The sequence below is a fragment of the Ambystoma mexicanum genome, chromosome 1q (assembly GCF_040938575.1).
Source record: "Ambystoma mexicanum isolate Mex_15411 chromosome 1q, UKY_AmexF1_1, whole genome shotgun sequence".
NCBI lineage: Eukaryota > Metazoa > Chordata > Amphibia > Caudata > Ambystomatidae > Ambystoma > Ambystoma mexicanum.
The window spans coordinates 1,124,500,952-1,124,520,274 of record NC_090922.1 but is presented as its reverse complement, the minus strand read 5'-3'; the positions used below and the strand labels follow the sequence as shown (position 1 = coordinate 1,124,520,274).

Sequence of the window (19,323 nt, the reverse complement as noted above, 5' to 3'; positions counted from 1 at the left end):
GTGCAGGAATACTGGCATATATTGGTGCAGCCAGCATGGATATATATATGGGAAAAGCCAGCATGAAAATGTGTTGGATGATGCTCCTGTGGGCTGTTGGTGACTTGGGCTGTATTGGATTTTTTTCATGCACTGTCCTATAAAAACAAATTATAAATAAAGTGGCTTTTTGAGCCTTGTTTTTCACAGAAGGTTTGCTGTAAAAATTATAATTTTTTAAAAGATTGTTTAATTATCAGGGGCTGGGCTAGAACCCCACAAGCACTCCTATGGTTGGTTTGGTCTCCCTCATCATGCTTGGTCACTCCTGCATATCCATGGGAAATGTTTATTACACCGCCAAACAAAATAAATTCATGGTCTGCCACTGCCATACAGTAAGAATTAAGGGACGCGCCTAGAACTCAGAGGAACCAGATGGCAAACACAACAACCCTCACTGAAACATAAAGCTAATGGTACAAAAATGTTTACCAACGAGCATAACAACTTTGGCCAAAGAAAGGACAACTTCGCACACCAAGACAATCCGACAAGAATATTTTACAATAAAGTCTTTAAGATATATGCCTGCTTTTATGTAATACAATTCCCAATTTGCTATCTACAAGGTCTAGGAATTGAGGAGCAATGGGATATGTTAATTAGTCTTAAAATCATAGGTGACAAGGAGATTCACAGTACTAAAATTACAGGTAATCATTTACTCCGCAGCTTCCACTAGATGTCGGCCTATGCACAGCATGTGATCTAAGCAGATTCCACAAGCCTCAGAAACTATATTATACTTAGTTCTCCAAGAATATGTGTGCCCTGGAACAGGGCACATGCACAGACATCTGTACCCTGAGAACCAGAGTCTCTTTTCAAAAATTAATTGAGGATGTAATTTTTTTAGAAAAGAAACCCTCTCTGAAAACTAGGAGGACAACAGCACTCAGATCCCAATGGAATGACAGATATCACAGCCATTTTATCCCTACATCCAAATCCTACTGCTCAGAATCAGCATTTATCCTTTATTCATTTGTCCCCTTAACCTTTCTCGTAGGGTTTTTTCGAAGGAGTACAACAGAAAATCATTAATGTCGTTATTCTAGGTTTTCGTAATGGTGCTTTGCTCAGTAAGACAAGCACAACATGCCTGTTATGATTAGACTATATATTGGATGTAATCATTATAAATGAACATAGTAAATTTGTTGAGGTACAATAGAAATACAGCTAGTTTCATATGCTTTCGTTATGATAGTTTTCTCTTGGGAGTCTAAATTTGTATTCATGTTTATTTATGGAGTGCTGGACCATTCTATTCTGGAATATTTTGATTTACATAATTGCTTTTTTGGTTTATGTTATTATGGCAAGGTTTTGTAAAGATCTGATTACAACACAAAAGAGTGGGCTCAATATCAGGGTCACGGGGTACCAGCATGTGGGTAAGATGGTAAGCGTCAAGCAGGAATGCTTTGCCCATCGTATACGGGTTCGAGCAGGAGGGGTTCTCTCCTACATTCCACGGCATGTTATGCTGTACAACTTCTTCACTTAGCGTCAAGTGGGAACTACTTCATCTGGCAACAGACAGACGCACAGAGCATGCAAGCAATAGACCATTGGTGACATGTGCCAAAAGTCAACGGAAGCTAAAAACTGGTGTCTAAAGTAAATGTTATGATATGGTTATAAATATCAGTATTTTCCAAAACACAAAATTAATGCAGCCATGCAAAAATGATTAACAGCGAGAACCAGAAGATCAAAAACTCGAAAAAGTAGGAAAACACACTTTCAACCTAGCGAAAAAGAGCATGTGGATACTGAAGCTAATCGGCAACCAATGGCATCAAAAGCCTAACATCTCCACAACACTCAGATAAGCATCTCTAATCTTGTATATAGAAAAAAGCAGTTTGTGTGTGCACCTGTATCACATGCAATAAGAGGAATGCTACAACATCATTAAAAGACATTGCTTATTATGTAAAGAATTAATGAACCTAGTTGGGTTAACGGATCGGAATTCACTTTCTCAAATTATGCGGTTACCACCTCCCTTCCGTCTTACCGTTTGGGCCAATGTACAGGCCTCTAAGTTCTGCTTATAGCATGAGGGACACCGCTGAGACACCTGTTTTTCTGTTTGTGCTGCAAAATCCTATCCCACATAGCCATGGCAAAATGGCACAGTCTCATATCAAAACAATGCATCTGTCATGGCATATCCTTGAAAACAGGAATTGGACTATGCAGATTTGCCAATACAAGGGCAATAGGAGATTTTGATTTTTTTTTCAAAACACTAAAAGTTAACAGCTTAGCAAGATAATGTTAGAGACTGTCTCCACTGAAAAGGATAACTATCTGGTTTGACACATACAACTACACAAGCACTAACAAAGTATATGGAATACTTTGCCATAGAGAGCACCCACACAAAACCTCTTGATCTTCTAATTCATAAAAAGGCAAACAGCAGGGCGTACATTTCAGAGAAACATTTTTTTCTGTGGGAAGACAGGTGGGTAGTGTTATTTATCACAGTAAAATAGAAAGGTTACCAGTTTGTGGACATTACCTGCTCATAAGCCCAAAATTTCATGGCAGTTTCTGGGGCAATTTTAAGCACATTTACACCATTTCCTCTCCAAAGGGAACGTAGACCTCCTTCCTTGACCATTTTCTTAAAGCCGTTAGCTAATGTGAGGTCTGATTTAGCACCGTGCACCTATGAGCAAAGGAAATGCAAAACATGATTACCATGACAGTAGCACTCTATTCATCAATCATTTGGTGGACACTTCTTGCTCCTACTATTATGGCAGATCATACAAATGAATTCATGTCTTTATTCTATGTTATACCTAAAATCTCACAAGTCCCTCTCACTGTCTAATAGATCCACTGCTTAATTTTTCGCCAATTCGCTCTTCGTCAGAATCCTCTGCTCCACTGCAAATTCACTTCACATCCTACTGCATAGTGTGAGGGGTCATTAATGCGAGGCGGACAACTGCTTGTGTTTCTCTCAGAATTGAAAACTCCATTTCAGAAAAGGGTTAAAATAAATCGTTGCTAAAGCTACTCTATCAGTGAGTTCCTTACCCAGTCAAATAAAGGGGATCACTCTTAAATAAAACTGGCCCTCACACTAAACAAAACATTAAAGTAAAATATATACAACAAAAATTAGTAAATACCAAAAGAACAATAATTAGGATGACCGTCACCTGTCCTGGGTAAATCCCTTCAATTTCCCCAAATGTTCACAAAGAGTCTTGAACCAGTTCTTTAAATTCCAAATGAAACAAAAGTTCACCAAACAAAAATCCATTGGTAATAGTTATTCAGCTTTCTGTTGAAAGGTTCTCCTTCCAATTCCAGCCAAGAAAACAGCAGCATTGGTAATCCTGAATATACTCCCTCCAAGATTGTTTTGCCACACAGTTCAAGGAAATAAAAACATGTTTTTCTTCAACAAACTTGCAAGTATTTTTGACTAGTATTTTTCAGCTACAGCACTGCAGCAGGGCTTCACCGGGCAGTTCAACAGTCCAGGAGGGTACAGCAAGCTTCTCCTCCAAGTTCTTTTATCCGATGTTTAATTCCAGTGGTCGACTCTGCTTTCTGTTCAAGAGACCTTGCATTTTGTGCAGGTTTCTCCCATTAATTTGCAGCATAGCTGTCACTCACAGCAGGGGGGCTGTCCTTCAAGGACAGCCAGCCAGCCAGCCAGCCAGCCAATCAGCACTGCATGCATTCAGGTAACCAAGGAGACTAAGGACAGGGCTTTTCGGGCACCTCCCTCGCTTCCTGCCCTGCCAGACACATTGGAGCAAGAGGCGGGCTTCAGCATTGGAGCCCGCCAAAGACAAAACAAACAAAGGGGTCAAACCTGGTTTGGCACGCAGAGTAAAACCCAAGAAAGACCTCAAATGCAAGAAATAGCGAAAAAAGACGACCGGCCATTTTGACAAAATGGGCACCCATGGGTGCAATACTGCAGCTGAGGATTCAGCCAGCGGTAAAAACGCACAATGGTAGGAACATTAAACCACTGCCACCAGTCATTAAATGTAGTGAGGTTAACATAAAAAAATGCTAAATGAGTGGGTAGGAAAAGGGGCTACTGAGTAACCCGCCCCTCCCAGTACCTCCACATAAGATGGGGTGTACTGGACCTACATAGGAAAAACAGTTAAGTAAAGACAATTTCACTCTACTACTCTTGAGAACAGTAGTTTACCCAAGAAAAGGCATTTAAACCTCATGAGAAATCCAAAGGACTTCAATGTGACACTGAACTGAAAGTGCTGTGTTAGGTAGATGCCTATGGAGTTTGAGACTCCAAAACCCAAAAGAAACAAAGTCCAAATCAGATCAAAAAAACATGAGTGAAAAAAAGGTCTCACTCACTCCAGGATAAAAATTAAAAGTCCTAAAGTGCAGCAAAGAGGTGGGGGTCTCTAAGGTTGAAGGGAATTCACACAGAAATGAGAATTGTGCCCAACAAGCAGCAGCACCCTATAATCACTGCAGCAGAGTTCTAAAAGTCAGAGGATCATTATCAGTTTAACACCAGAGGCATGGCCTTTATCAAACAGACCAGGTATCCTAATGACAACAAAACGAAAGACAATGGGGTCAGCTTAAACGGCCAAGAGATTCATCCCCATACAAAAACATGTGTTATACTTCTAAACCAAGGGAATCTCCTACTGACAATGTACATGTCTTGAGAAATATTGCTTTAGTGGAGCTGGTTCAGTCCCCCCTTCAAACCTTTTCTCATTTTCTTTCCTCGGTTTGCCTTCGGCGTTGTATTCTTTTATCCGACAGCAGCCCACAAGTGAAATGCTGGCACACTATAAACTGGTAACAGATAAATGTGCTCATTTTCATAACCCTTTGAGGCACTCATGATCATTGCCTTACACTCTAATAACCTCTCCTCCCATCACGCCACTGGACAAAATTCTTCCAGTCACTACAGTGCTTCTAGTATGGAACTTTGACAGAATGCCAGGGACATCTCATATTGGTTCTGCACAAATGCATGGAGGATGCTGATCCTGAAAGATTCATTGCAGTAAAATTGCAATGCCTTCTGAAAGAACCTATTTTGCAGTCACCTTGCATAGATTTTTCAGGGTCTAGAGCAGAGGTCGTCAAACTGTGGGATGTGACCCCTGAGAGGGGGCGTGGCCGCATCCCAGGGGGCAGGGCGAGAGCACAGCATGAAATGTAAAAAAGGAAATGGGCAGGGGCGGCTCACATGGTCGGACTGGACCATAAAACTGTCTCCGGTACCAATGAAAAAGCAGCCGGCAGTTGCAAATGGGTATTAATTCCTTTAGTCGCAGACAGTTTCAATAGTACACAAGGGGGTGTTTTCTGTTAAAATGTAAGCAAATTGTGATATTTTAAGAATATTTATTCAACAACAATGGTCAAAACTACTAGCTGCATAGTGAAGTAATTCATCAAACTGGCCCACATTGGCCAGAACAGTGGCCCATTTTGACTGGCCTACACTAGCATTTTTGGAATGGGCATTGCCCTATTGCCCTATAGGCCAGCCTGGCAGTTCATCCATAATGGGTGAGGAAGGAGTCCACCCAGTGGCCCCTTCACCCATGATGGAGGAGCCGAGACTCACTCAACTGATTTATCCAGCTGAGGGAGTGCTCCTGAGCTGGCTGAACTGTTAAAGGGAAACAGTATTTCCCTTTGACAGTTCAGTTCCCCAACCGCACATGCTCACTGAGCCATGCAAGGCTGGGGCGTTTTGCTTCGCCAGCCTTGCATAGCTCATTGGAAATGCTGGCTGGGGCACTGCATGTCTGCATGTTGAAGGGGGTACTCCTGCGCCTCCTCACACATACGGTCAGAGCAACCTGGAGCATTTCAGCGCCCACGCGCATACCCCTGCAGAATGTATGTTTATGTTCATTTAATTTTTTATTTAAATATGTGTATGTCTGTGTTATGAGTGAGTGTATGGGTGTGTGTATATGTATGGGTGTGTGTATGTGTATGGGTGTGTGTATTGTATGTAGTGGGACCAATCAACTTGTAAGCCACCTGGATACCATTCTCAGAGCTGGTTGTATTTTCCTCAGAGTGCCAGGGAGAAGGCCACCAGTTTGTGTGCTTGATGACAGCTACCGGAATGGAAGATTTGCCAGCTTTGTGACCAGTCCCCGTGCAGTGCAGGAGTCCAACATCCTCCCCCTTGTTCCCATGACTGAGGCTCAGGAACAACGAGAGTTGCAGGAACTGCCTGGAACAGAAGACTTCAGCTGCATCTTTTTCTTCAATATAAGGTACTGTGAAAACCTGACCGAGAGAACTTACCTCTCACTGCGAAGTGTGTGAAACTTTGGACACTTGCAGGCCTAGTCAGCTTGTGACCCGACATATAAAGTTTTCTTCCAAGAACTACTTCTGAGAACCGTGGCAAAGACTTTTCCGTTTAACTATCAGAACCATTTTTACTTATACGAGGCTCTAGCCCATTGACTTTGGCTTACCTATTGCATTGGATCAACCCCTGTTCGTTTTATTAACGTATGCCTTTTCGCTCCTACTTCAAATGCTCTGAATGCCATTTGGCTCCTCCTTCAAAGTTGTTTAAATGCCCCAGAACTGGGTAGTGTGAAGTACCGTAGAACATTTTTGTGTGATATTGATTGCTTCCTTTTAGTGAATGTTTTCTAACTGACTGTGTAATAAATTAATAAGTGTTTTACCAAGAAACCTGGAGTATAAGAGTCTATTTGAATACTTGTGATGGTAGAACTCTGTGTAACATCATTACAGCTCATATTCCCTCTTGAGATAAGCCTGGCTGCTCAGCTCGCTACCAAAAACTGTGTGGTACATACAGACTTATATCAAAGGTTGGTTTTGCTTACACCTGTAATCATAGTTATGTGTAGTGGTCCCAGAGGGTACTGCATACAAACTTTGCCTAACACCTGCCCATGGACAGACCACTCTTGTATCTACTTTCACATCATGAATGAGCACCTCAAGGAAAATTAACAATAGAAAGGTCCTTAGGCGAGCCAGAAACTACAAGAAATGAACAACTGATATCTTGAAACCATGGGTTATATCCTTGACGTCTAAGACCCTTGAAGGGAATGCAGGGAATGACTTCTTTAATCAACTCCTTTGAAGACATCACAGAAGCATTAGCATCTATGAAGAGAAAATACTGCCTGGAAGAATATAAGCATAACAAATGGTTCTCGGAACATATTCAAGAACTTAAAGCTGAAAAAAAGTAGGCACTTCTATGCATGGAGAAAGAGTCGAGACATCTCAGATCTAGAAATGTATAAAAATAAATCTGTTAAGAACTACAAGGTAGCTATTAGACAAGCAAAAAAAAGAGATGTTTAATAGCAGAATCGCCAATGGCACTTCAGATAGCAAGGAATTATTTCAAATCCTGAGAGAACAGGAAATCCTCAAAGGTCCCAACAAAGAACCTACACTGATAGATGAAGCCTGGTGAACCCTGATCCAAGAGGCAATGTCTAACAAGTTGACATCAATTAAAAAAAGGCATTGATGCAAAGAAGCTAACCCTCAACAAACATGATACAGCACACTTTCATATATCAAACAAAGTTATTACGGCACAGCAATTCAAATTCTCTCCAATCACAGAGGTCAAGTTAGCAAAGGTCATTAGGAAGCACAAGGCCACTTGCTGTAAGGGCGACCCCTGCTCAGCTAGAATTATTAAAGAATTCTCAGATACCATACTACCGGCACTCACTAAATTTGTGAATGCCTCGTTTAAAAGAAAAAACATTGTCCCCCCAAGAACTAAAGCCAGCTTGGATCACACCGCTGCTAAAAAAGCCCAATCTCTGTCCAGCAACACCGACGAATTACAAGGCAATTACTAACACACCATTCCTCCACAAGATCCTTGATAGAGTTGCATTTAATCAAAATGTCATCTCACCTCAATAGGTACCCTATCTTGAACAAGCTCCAATCAGGGTTTAGACAACATCACGCACAGAGACGGCCCTCATTGATCTTAAGTCCAAACATTTGGATAGAATGGACACTGGACACTGGGCAAATGTCGCTACTCATGGTTTTGGATCTCTCTGCGGCTTTTGACCGGGTGGACCATGCTATTCTGGCCACCAGGTTAACAGACCTAGCCCGATTCCCAGACCAGGCGTTAAAATGGATAGTCTCCTTCCTGAGTGAGAGAGAAGGCAGAGTAGCCAGTGAGAAGCCGGAGTCAAGCCAATTCCTTTGGTCTTCGGCATTCCGCAGGGGGCAGGTTGTCTCCCCGACACTATATAATATCTTTATGGCTCCTTTCTTTGATCTTTTGGCTGAAAATAACATCATATTTACCATTGCCGTCTTGAGATATCAACATAATTGTCCTGCACCTATAATGTGGCCTGCCTGTGAAGGTACGGCGACTACCCCTTGCTCCGTGCCAATAGTTAAATAAAAGGAAGCAGACCTTCTTCACTTGTTTGGCAGAGCCACAATAAATACCAGACAAGATTTACAAATTATGCTGATGACACGCAGTGTGTCATCCCACTAACTGGTTCCCACAGCGTGGATGAGAACAATATTAATAAGTTATACAACATAATCCACACCTGGATGCTTCAAAACAACCTGGCTCTCAATAACGACAAAACAGAGCTTATGCCGTTAGGCACGGTTAACAAATTGACACAATTGGACCCTATGTTCAATAGTTTTACCATAGCCAATCATAAATTAGAAGTACAGCAAAATGTTAAAACATTGGGGATCATATTAGATCAGCATCTTAATCACACGTGAGCAGCTTGGTGTCTGGAGCAAGCTATTACATTAAACTTCTGGCACATCTCTGCCCATTTATCACAAAAAAAAAAATGCAGAGGCCTTAGCAAGAACAATAATAGGTAAAAATATCGACTACTGTTCCAGCCCCCTTTCTGGCATATCCCAATCTGCAATGCACCGCCTTCAGGTAATCCAGAATGGAGCCGTCAGGATGATCAAGAACCTCAAAAGGAAAGACCATGTTTCCGAAGCAAGGCAGAGCCTACATTGGTTGCCCGTGAGTGCAAGAGTCCAGTTGCTTGTCTTCCCTTGGACTTAAGAGAAATAAAATCCATGAACATCTTAAAAAAAAAAAAAAAAAAAAAAAAAAGTTCCTCTTTTGCTAATCCGTTGGTAATCCCATTCAGAACGACCTGCTTTAGGAATATCTTTTCACATCCTTGTAGGGGTTTTATCTTTGTACCTGTTCTATGTGGTGCCCTTAAGCTCACAGGTATCTGGTAGCACGATAGAAATATGTGAAGTAAAGTAATAGTTCATAATCCTTTGTACATACTATCCATTTGGCATATTTGGGGGGGTGGGGGGGGGGGGGGACCCGCCCTGCCCAAATCTTGCTCACGGGGGCCAAGGCCAAAAATGTTCGAAGACCACTGGTCTAGAGCCACTTGCAGTTTTAAATGCACTTATCCATGCATTGTCTTGTCCCCAACAAGACTAACTATCACATACCTGCATCATGACCTTGAGGCGATCCAACGGAGCTGTTCCTGTTCGGGACACAGCCCCAGCCACTGCTCCAGCTAGCAGCTGTCTCCACCACTGCCCAGTCTTCCTCTCTTCTTCCGTAAACTCATCAGGAATTGTTAAGCTATCGCCAATATCCAGCACCTGGTCAAAACGAAAATTAAAATGGACCATTGCAATATACTTTTAACATATACATATACATTATAGTTCTAGATCAGTGTACTGTACGATGAAAGATCGTACTAAGGCCCTGCTAAAAATATCACATGTCAAAATAAAATCTCTCCTGCACGCATGCTACATTCACAGTTTTGGGGTTGCAAGAGAACCAGTTTTCATATTTTTTTTTAAAAATAAACTCAGAATGCATTGATACTAATATATCACTTGATGGAAAAATAAACAAAAGTTACTCTCCATAGTGGCTCTTGTAGAAAAAGCACTCGCCAATCCAGAAGAAACATCCCCTACATCCTAACACACGTGCAATGCAAAGCAAGTGCAATATACATCAATCAATGAATGATAGTGTTTAAGGGTTATCATATGTAAATAAAAAAGAAAGTAATTTGAAAAAATGTAAATAAAGTTCACAAACATTGAAAATAGAGGAAATAATAGTAGAAAAGTATATGCTTTCTTAGGGTGCGATTTCTATGGGCTATCAGGCAGCACATTTGGACAAGTCTTGAATCATCGAGAGGCTAATTATGCTGCAAATAACTTTATAAAGTTTTCCAGAAGATGGCTTAAATCATATTGCTCTATTTGGGTGTGGCCAGTACAAGATATACTCTACTTTAGAGCACCCAGTGCTATAGTTTTTCACAGGCAATAGTGTTTCCCCATATACCATTAAAGCAACTACTTCATGGGGCCTGAACTATAGACGGTTAAGAATGTTTGCTCAATATGTGGGCATTAAGATCAGGTGTCCGAAGACACAAGTCTTGATGTGAACAAACCTCTTGATTGTTTCCACAGATACCGACCCTCTGGTAAATCGAGGAGAACACTACCACCCAAGCCAGACTTAGAATGAACACACATTGAATTATGGTGAAGGACTAAAAAGGGTAAAAACTGTTGTTAGGCGGAAACCTGTGCAGTTTCCTCTGGGACCACTGCAAAAGATTTAGGACTACAGGTGTTTGGCAGTAAACCCACTTGGTAGCAGTCTGTACCACACAGATTCACTTGGTAGCTGTGGCTGAGCAGTCAGACTTCCCTCAAGAAGAGTCAAGCAGTATGTGGAGTATACAATATAGGGCAATTCTTCACAGTAAGACAAGCAAACACGCAACGAGGCTTAATGTAAAGATATTAAGGTATTTATTTATAACGGAACATCTATGGAAAACACTACTGCACTATCACGGCAAACACTTCAATCACAATTACTCTACGAAGAAGAAACGATCAATCCCCCTAACAATATTTCGACAAGTCTAGGTTCTACCAGCATCACTTATTTAGAGACAGAGGTGTATGCCTCAACCTAGATGGAACTCTAATATTAGTTAGGACGGGAGAGAAAATAAGCAGTTTACGAAATCAACACAGTTCAATACTTTCACGGAAAAAATGCAAGGCAAGAAGGCAAGAACCACAATAGATCATAAAGTTCAGAGGCCAGGCCCACTCGGAGAGAGGCAAGGCGATATGTCCCAAAAAGTCTCTTAGTGGAAATGCGTTCCAGTCTTTATAGCAAATTGTTATCGGCAGATTGAACCAGTTCAGAATAATACGTGAGAAAGCTTGGAGGCGACCCAACGGAAAGGAGAGGATTAAGACACCTCACTCGAACCGATCGAAAGGGAAGCCAGGCGGACACGGTACCTTGTTTGTGGAGAGACAGCTCCGGCGGGGGCAGTTGTTCCTGGTGGTGGATGCACGTCGGGTCTTTGCCAAGAGTAGAGATGATGTCGTCGAAGAAAAGTGAAGTCCGGTGCACCACCAGAGAAGAGACCTGCCGCGGAGTGCTCCGTCACAAGGCACCACCTTTTGGTCGCGGTACAGGGGTAGTGGCTATCCGGTTGCCGAGGTGCTCTGCACGGGCAATTCGACCACTGCGTCCTGAGGCGAAGAAAAAGCAAAGGGGACTGGTTGTTCCCACCAGTCAGGGGAAGAGACTCTCCGGCAGGGAGATCTCCTCTGTCGTCGGGAAGTGGTGAGTCGGTTCCGCAGGGCTCCACCGGGAGTGTCGTCGTGCAGGTCGGCTCAGCGTTACCCTCGTCGGATTCTTAGGTCCTGTGGTGACTTCTGAAGATCCAGTCCCAAAAGCCCTGCTTTTATGCAGAAAACCCCCATTCATTCAGCCTAGCTGTCAATCAACACACGCTAAGTGGTGAGCGGGGAGGCTCACCACTTGGGCCAATCACACCAGAGTGCGACCGGAGTTGGCAAGGCAACTCGGTCCAGGGTGCCTAAACCCCCTCCCACACCCCTGTGGTAACCCAGACAGAATGGCACCACTTTGGAGGGTCTCTGTACAGAGGCCCGCCAAAAGTGGAACAAAGGGCTCAACCTTTGGTTTAGGAGTCACAGAGACGAACACAGACGCCATTTTAAAAACCGGGTTCTGGCAGAAAATACCATCCGATAAACTTATTTAAGATAAGTAGACCGGTGGTACGTTAGAGATTAACGAGAAAAAGTATCAATCTCTAACAATGGGACGAATCCCATAGGGTTATGTTCGGGGTCGAACCTAACAAGTAGTTTCCACTGCCACTAGCCAAAACTCGACGAGGGGGGACGGGACAGTGCCCCTTCGAATAACAGATCCAGGAGTAATCAAATTACCCCTACTAGTACGTCCACAATAAGATGGTTTGTACTAGTTCTGTTAGTTAATTTAGGTCTAGTAAAGCCAATGGTGACTTTACATGCCCGGGGAGACAGTAGTCAGTCCCCGGTATGGAGTCTATGGTGGGGGTCCGCTAGGACGCCCCAGTGTTACGGCACGTAGGGTGCGGTGTAACACACATAGAAAAACATATGAGACCCTATGGAGTAAAAGACCCCATAGCCCATAGAACACACTGACATTCAAAGGAATTACACACATTCATGTCCAAGAGTGGGAGAAAAGAGAGTCTCACTCTTGGCAGGTTGGAAAAAAACAAACTCCAGAAATCCAGCAAAGCTGCTGGGGGACTCACTAGGTTAGGAAATTCAGCCTAAACAGAGAATTCTCCCTAACAACTGTGACAAAGGGCTAGAACATAGAATGCCTGTGACAAAGGAGGACTAGGACGTAGGAGGGCTAGGAGGGACGCAGGAGGACAAGGACACAGTTGGACTATGACGTAAGGACTATGACACAGTTGGACTGGGACAAGGAAGGTTAAAAGAAGGACAAAGAAGAACTGGGACAAAGGAGGGCTGTGGCAAAGGGGAAGGACTGTGACAAAGGGCTAGGACGTAGAGTGCCTGTGACAAAAAAGAACTGAGACAAACCAGAAGGTCCAGGGACAAAGCAGAAGGTCCAGGGACAAAGGGCTACGATGTAGAATGCCTGTGACAAAAGTGTACTGTGACAAAGAAGGACAAGGCCAAAGGAGAAGGACAAGGCCCAAGACAAGCGGGAAGGACTAAGACAAACAAGGACTACTGTAACAAAGGAGACGGACTGTGACAACGAACTATGAGTTAGAAGGCCTGTAATGTAAAAACTTTGATGAAAGAGAGCTGAACAAAAAATATGATGAAAAAGGATAATGATTAACCTAGTAAACTTTAAAGTTGCCATTTGTAGTGTCTAAATTCAAAAGCAAGATGTAGACAATGGAAAGACTACTTACCTCGAACAAAGGTTTGCCTGCCCTATCAGTGGGGAGTTTTTCAAAGGCTTAAGAATCTGGGGGGGATCCCAAGCTGGATAAACATTCATTATCCAACCAAGCAACACTTACAAAATCATAGAAGGCTACTGGATTTTTAAGCCATACTCACGGTCGAATGTTTCCAAAATCTGATAATTTCCTGAATGTCTGTGGCGGTGTTAAACAAAAAGTGGTTTCGCCATTCGTGCCAATCGACAGACATCGTCCCATCAGCATCCATGCTGAAACAGAAATGAGCCCATTAAGACACTGAAATGCAGCTCATGTGGAAATTTAGAGCAATGATTCTCCAGTTGCTAAAGTTCCCAAAACCTCAATCCATGTGCTTGCCAAGAGGTTGGGGCATTGCAACATAGCACCTTGAATATGAGAGGACTATGCTAGGGTGGCACACATTATGTTTTGAAAACCTTCTGCACAACACAGGACCCTCCTTCCTGGAGTTTGCATATAACTTCGGCAGCTTGCCCATTTGTAAGAAAGAAGATGTAAATGCACACAATGGGAGTACATTGCATTAAGAAGTTTTGGAACAATGAACACTTAAATTGTGAAGGCATTGGTCAACATCAATTCAGAGCAATTGCCATTCCGACATTAAAGATTACAATAGCTTGCCTTTCCAAACAGTCTCTAATGTACCTTGTCAAAGAAAGGACATTCAAGTTTACTGTAGAGTTTTTTGTTTCATGAACCGTTTTTCAAATGGTTTTTAAAAACCTGGTTGAAAGCGTTTTATAGAGCAAAAGGGTGAGGTCTACTACTTTTTGCTTGATGTATTAGTATGGCTAATATTGGGGTTGTTCCATTTGTAATATTTGGAGACTGGAAGGAGTAGGTACATCAATGATTGAACTTCCATCGACACTCAGCGTTCTTTTGAGTCCAACTTGAGATCGCCTTTACAGTATTTTTGTATTTGACACAACTAGTTTGAAGAGTCTATTTTCATTTTTGCATACCACCTCACACTGGAACCAATCCTAATGTACAGAAGCCCCAAATCCTTGCACAAAGCTGCTCACCCATGGAGTCTCCTAAAGAATATAAAAACATGTGTGTTTACATGAAAGATTACATGTCTTTTCAAAGGATCTGATAGAGAGCCATGGTGGATAGGCCTTCCCTTATATCACCCAAAATAATAATAATAATAATAAACATAATGCTATGTTTTAAGAAACGTTTATTATATTATTATTTAGGGTTCTGCGTGGAGGGCACCAGACACATTGTAAATGGAAAAGATATTACTGCGAATATGGTCTCTTCTTCCATCTCTTTACTTATTCGCTCTCCTGGATTCTTCCCTCCCCCTCGCATTTCTTCTGTGCTGATTAACACAAACCATATCATTTAAGTTACCAGTATAGTTTCTTTCTTTTTCACAAGCATATTGCTATAATTATTAATATACATCCATCGGATATTCATTCATTAAACAAAACATTTGTGAAAATAAAAATTAAGGGCATGCAGGGAAAGGCCAACCTCTGTAGGAATCTATATTTTGATTTGAATAACAACACACCTGGACCCAGTTAGAAATAGTATTTTTGTATTTCTAATGGCATCCCTGCAAGTTCCTAAAACAACATTTAAAAAGTGTGCACAATGCTCCTGGGCCCTTCACACACCTTTAAGACTTGTGACAAAAATCCCTGTCTTACTCTTGGGACAGCTAGTATGGTGACCAAGGAAACCTCCCTGTGCTAGTGAATGAATGACCCAGGGTCGAAATGGAGATGATCCTCTAGTTACCCCAACTTAGTCCCCCGTCATTGGCAGGCAGGCAGACATGTGCTGTAAAAAGATACTCCAGAGCCCCTTAAGGGTATTACACAGGTACGCACAAACAGTAGAGTGTACACCCACACCAAGGCAGGTTTGGTGGAATTCAGGGTCCTGCTTCCCCTGAAACTGTTGTGATCAGTCTGAAGCACTTGCAAAACCTACCCATCGTCCCACAGCAGACATGGCTGCCCTACGCATGTGCAGACAGATGAAAACAGGTAATCCAAGAACGTGGAACAGCTTCATTAAGCCATGGTATGTCTGCCTCACAGCATAGCCAATACACAAAGCAAATACACATGATCTCAATGCAAAAATCAAGCAGATTTGAAATGGAGTACCAACTTCAGTAGGGTGATAATAATTGTGTGTAAAAATACTCCATGTACAGCGCTTGGAAGAAAGTCCTATATAACAAGTCATAATTACAGAAATCAAGATGCACTAGTCTCAGGGGCCCAATCATCACACAGGTGCATAGACCAAAAACTTGATTAAAACAGTGAGGAGCCTACAAAGAATCAAAAAGGCCACCCTCAGGGACAGGTGTGGTTGTTTGGTGAAGGAGGTTGCTGTAGATATGTTAAGCAAGTTGACAACTTGAAGGAGACGGTTTGGAGGGACAAGCGAGAGAAGGGTCACCCGAGAGCAGATTCAAGAGAGTAAATTAAAGGTTGGAAAAGATCATCAGATGGAGATTGGTGTACAATACCAAAAGGATGGAAGTCATTGTGTAGAGGTTGAAATAGAACATTCTCCCTGAGAACATGATCTAGACTTTGTGAATTACTGAATGCTATTGGCAATAACCTGTGTGTGCAGGGGACGCGAGTGTTCCACAGCCCGTGGACACTTTCTTTTTCTTGTTATGTACCACTACCTAGTGTCAAGGCAGTGTCTTTCTCCTCTGCACCTCACTAAATATCTATTAGCATCATAAGAATTTTTCTATACTTTGGTGTGCATACTATGTTCAATTTCCTTTTAGAAAAGAAAAGGGAACATGTGGCTAAAATCAGAGGGTAGCAATGAGACCCTGAAGGGCGTCAGGCTGCAGTGGGACAAAAGGAGGAGATGTAGAAAGGGATAAATCTGGATCCCAAGAGAGGGACGTGATGAGGACCTCTAAACCTTGCCTGTGAAACAGAGTAAGGCAAACACCGGTGACATGGCATTAAAGGGGATGTTCTCTGAACATTATTGCTTAAAACTACATTATATATTGCCCATACAAAAAAGTAAACAGCTCTTTTGGAAAATAAAGTAAGCCACAAATGTGCTTGAAAAAAATAGCTATTTTAAACTATGCAGGATCCCTTTTGTAGACAGTGTAAAGCCCCCTCCAGGGAACTTGTGCTTGTTATTGCTGTTAGGGTGAGTGAATTCAAACAGACACGTTCATAGGACTGCACAGCCCTATGCATGCTATACTAATAAATAATTCTGCTGAAAAGTTTGCTGTATTAGTATAGCATGCATAGGGCTGTGCAGTCCTATGAATGAGACAAACATGTTTATTCAGTTAAACAGGGTGTGATTGCCTTGGTCTTTGAAAGGTTCTTGCATGGTCCAGTTAGCCTTTTCAGCCACGCGACCCATGTTCGAGTCCCAGCATGTGTATTTTTCTGGGGGCATCAAAGAATATTTGATGCACCAGGAACCCGGAAATCACAGTGCTGTTTGTGGAGTTATTTTACAACACAGCAAACAGCACTGTGATAGTAGCTAAGGAAATAACACTTTCAAAGGGACTTGTGTGGTCTAATTCAATTCACAGGGCTGTTTGCTAGGCTATACGACAATACAGCAAACAGCCATATGATTGCCAGGAACTTGTGTGGTCCAATGTTGAAGGGTTAGCCTTACAGCCATGTGACCTGGGTTTGAGTCTCAGTCTGTTTATTTCTCTGGTGCATTACATTTTGTTTTTAAAAACTCAAAACTAGACTGTGTGGCTGAAAAGACTAATCTTTCACCACTGGACCACGCGGGTGCTGATTTGCAGGGAACTTTATGATGCAGACTTCAAACTGCTGTAACCTTTGAGAAGAGACGGTGAGGACACCTTTGGTTTAGCCCAGGCGAGGAGCTTTTGTGTTAAATAAAAACAGTTTTGACCTAATATTGTCTTTGGCTTCTTTGTGGACTTAAGAATATTTAAACGTTTTCATGAACTACTTTTGATAGTTTAGGGTCTTGCAGGGGAGTATGCACAATCCCCACCTCCTAGTTCCAATCTCAAACCTTTTCGTCCAAGTGCACTTAAAGTATTTGATACAGCTTTTTATATTCTCACCTAGCCGCCGGGTTGAATCGTTTGGTCAATATCTGATTTGTCATTTCCACACTTCACCTGTACTTAGTTTGACCCTCTATAATTTGCCTTTTGACATCCCAAGATGTAACCTTTCTCATCGAAGAACTTACAAAAGCTGGGTTCAGCCTGGTATTCAGTTCTCCAACTCTCATGCGACAAAAAGGCGACACTCCAGGCAACCCATTTGGTGATGTCCTAATCCTCCACTGCCTTAATCTCTATACCATTTTGCCTTGCTCGATCAAAAGTCTCAACCATAAATCTCCCCACCAATACATTTGTCTCTGGATGTTAGTTTATCATTAGGATTTTGGTATACTACGCCCAACTCACCAAAGTAGTACTCTTAAAAACACAAACCATGTCCGAGTTAAGGTTAATCGAGTCCAACCCAGGGACAGCAGAACCTTAGTTTGCTTAGGATGCATTGACCGGAATAAGGAGTGATATAAGAAGAGATGTGTTGTAGTAAAATATGGTGGAGCATTAGAAAACATGCAAGGGGATGATAGATGGGTGGAGACTGCTGTAATGTATATATTTATGTAAAGTGTGGATGTGCGAGGGGCTTGAGATGTGCACGGGCTACCCGAAGTATATTATTGGCAACGTCATCCCAATGGAAGGGCAGAGTCTTTAAAAAGGCCAAATAAAGGCTGCTGAAGGCAGAAAAAAAATGTTCTAATTATGTTATCTGTTTTATATCTATTTTATAGAGCGCAACTTTCGCCCAAGTGCATCTTGGGGCAAATAAAAAGAACGAGAGTCAACCAAGAAGCACATTTTCAAAAAAAGAAGGTTCTTCAGAGAACGATGAAATAAATGGTCTTTAATGGACCGCAAAGCCAGCGGAGGGGTGTTCCAAAGCTTCACAGCAACAACTGAAAAAGTCTGCCCACCAATCCAGCATATCAGAATCGTGGATAAGAAGTTGGTCCTTTGAACATAGGTGATGACAAGGGACATAGGGGTGACATTTGAGCAGCAAATACACAGCTCCTACCCCATAAAAAGCCCAATGGACCAAGCACAATGATTTAAAGCGGACATGCTTAGCTACAAGAAGCCAAAGAAGAACAACCAAAAAAGGAGAAATATGATGGTCTCTAAAAGGCGTGCCAGTGGCCAACCGAGCCGGAGAATTCTGAAGAATCTGCAGTCATCGGATCAAATAAGCAGGCTGGTCTAAGTACAAGGAATTGCGATAATCAATCGGACTTAGTACCGGAGCCTCAACCACTGGAACACGGAGGCGCTGAGGAAGAAAACAAAGGATTTTCATAAGGATCTTCTGATGGAGGTGGCCAGACTGACAGACTGTACTAATCTGTGCAGCCACAGAAAGAAATGTAGATCATTTTACACCCAGGTTTTTTACCGAAGAGGCTGGAACGGGAAGAGGTCCTAAGAGAGGCCATTGAACCCATCAGCATCACCTCAGATTTGTCAGCAATTAGCTTCAGCCAGTTGTCGCTCATACAACCTTCCACAGCCCCCAGAGAATCTCTTAACTGAGAAGCATTGTCATGAGGAAGCACATTTTTTTCATACTATGATTTGCGTATCATCCGCACACAAATACCATCGGAGGCTGCGGAAATGGATACGTGTAACCAGATGCGGAATATAAATATTAAAAAGGTTCTGGGAAAGGGCAGACCCTGGTGGTATACCACAAGTCAAGTGGCAGAAGACCAACTAAAAAGGTAGCAGGGATAAGGACTGGACATGATCAGAAAGAAAGGAGCAGAACCACAAAAGGACTGTTCCAGGGATGCCAGCCCT

At 42.4% G+C, this 19,323-nt stretch overlaps 1 protein-coding gene across 1 annotated transcript in view; it reads right to left on the bottom strand.

The window, feature by feature from the left end:
- SLC25A24 (solute carrier family 25 member 24) overlaps positions 1-19,323 on the bottom strand; it is a 220,045-nt gene that overhangs the window by 111,622 nt on the left and 89,100 nt on the right. The window contains exons 4-6 of the mRNA XM_069641872.1: positions 13,537-13,648; positions 9,562-9,720; positions 2,579-2,728 (exon numbers count right to left, since the gene is read on the bottom strand). Of these exons, the coding sequence (XP_069497973.1) occupies positions 2,579-2,728; positions 9,562-9,720; positions 13,537-13,648 (421 nt within the window). The remainder of the gene's footprint in view (positions 1-2,578; positions 2,729-9,561; positions 9,721-13,536; positions 13,649-19,323) is intronic.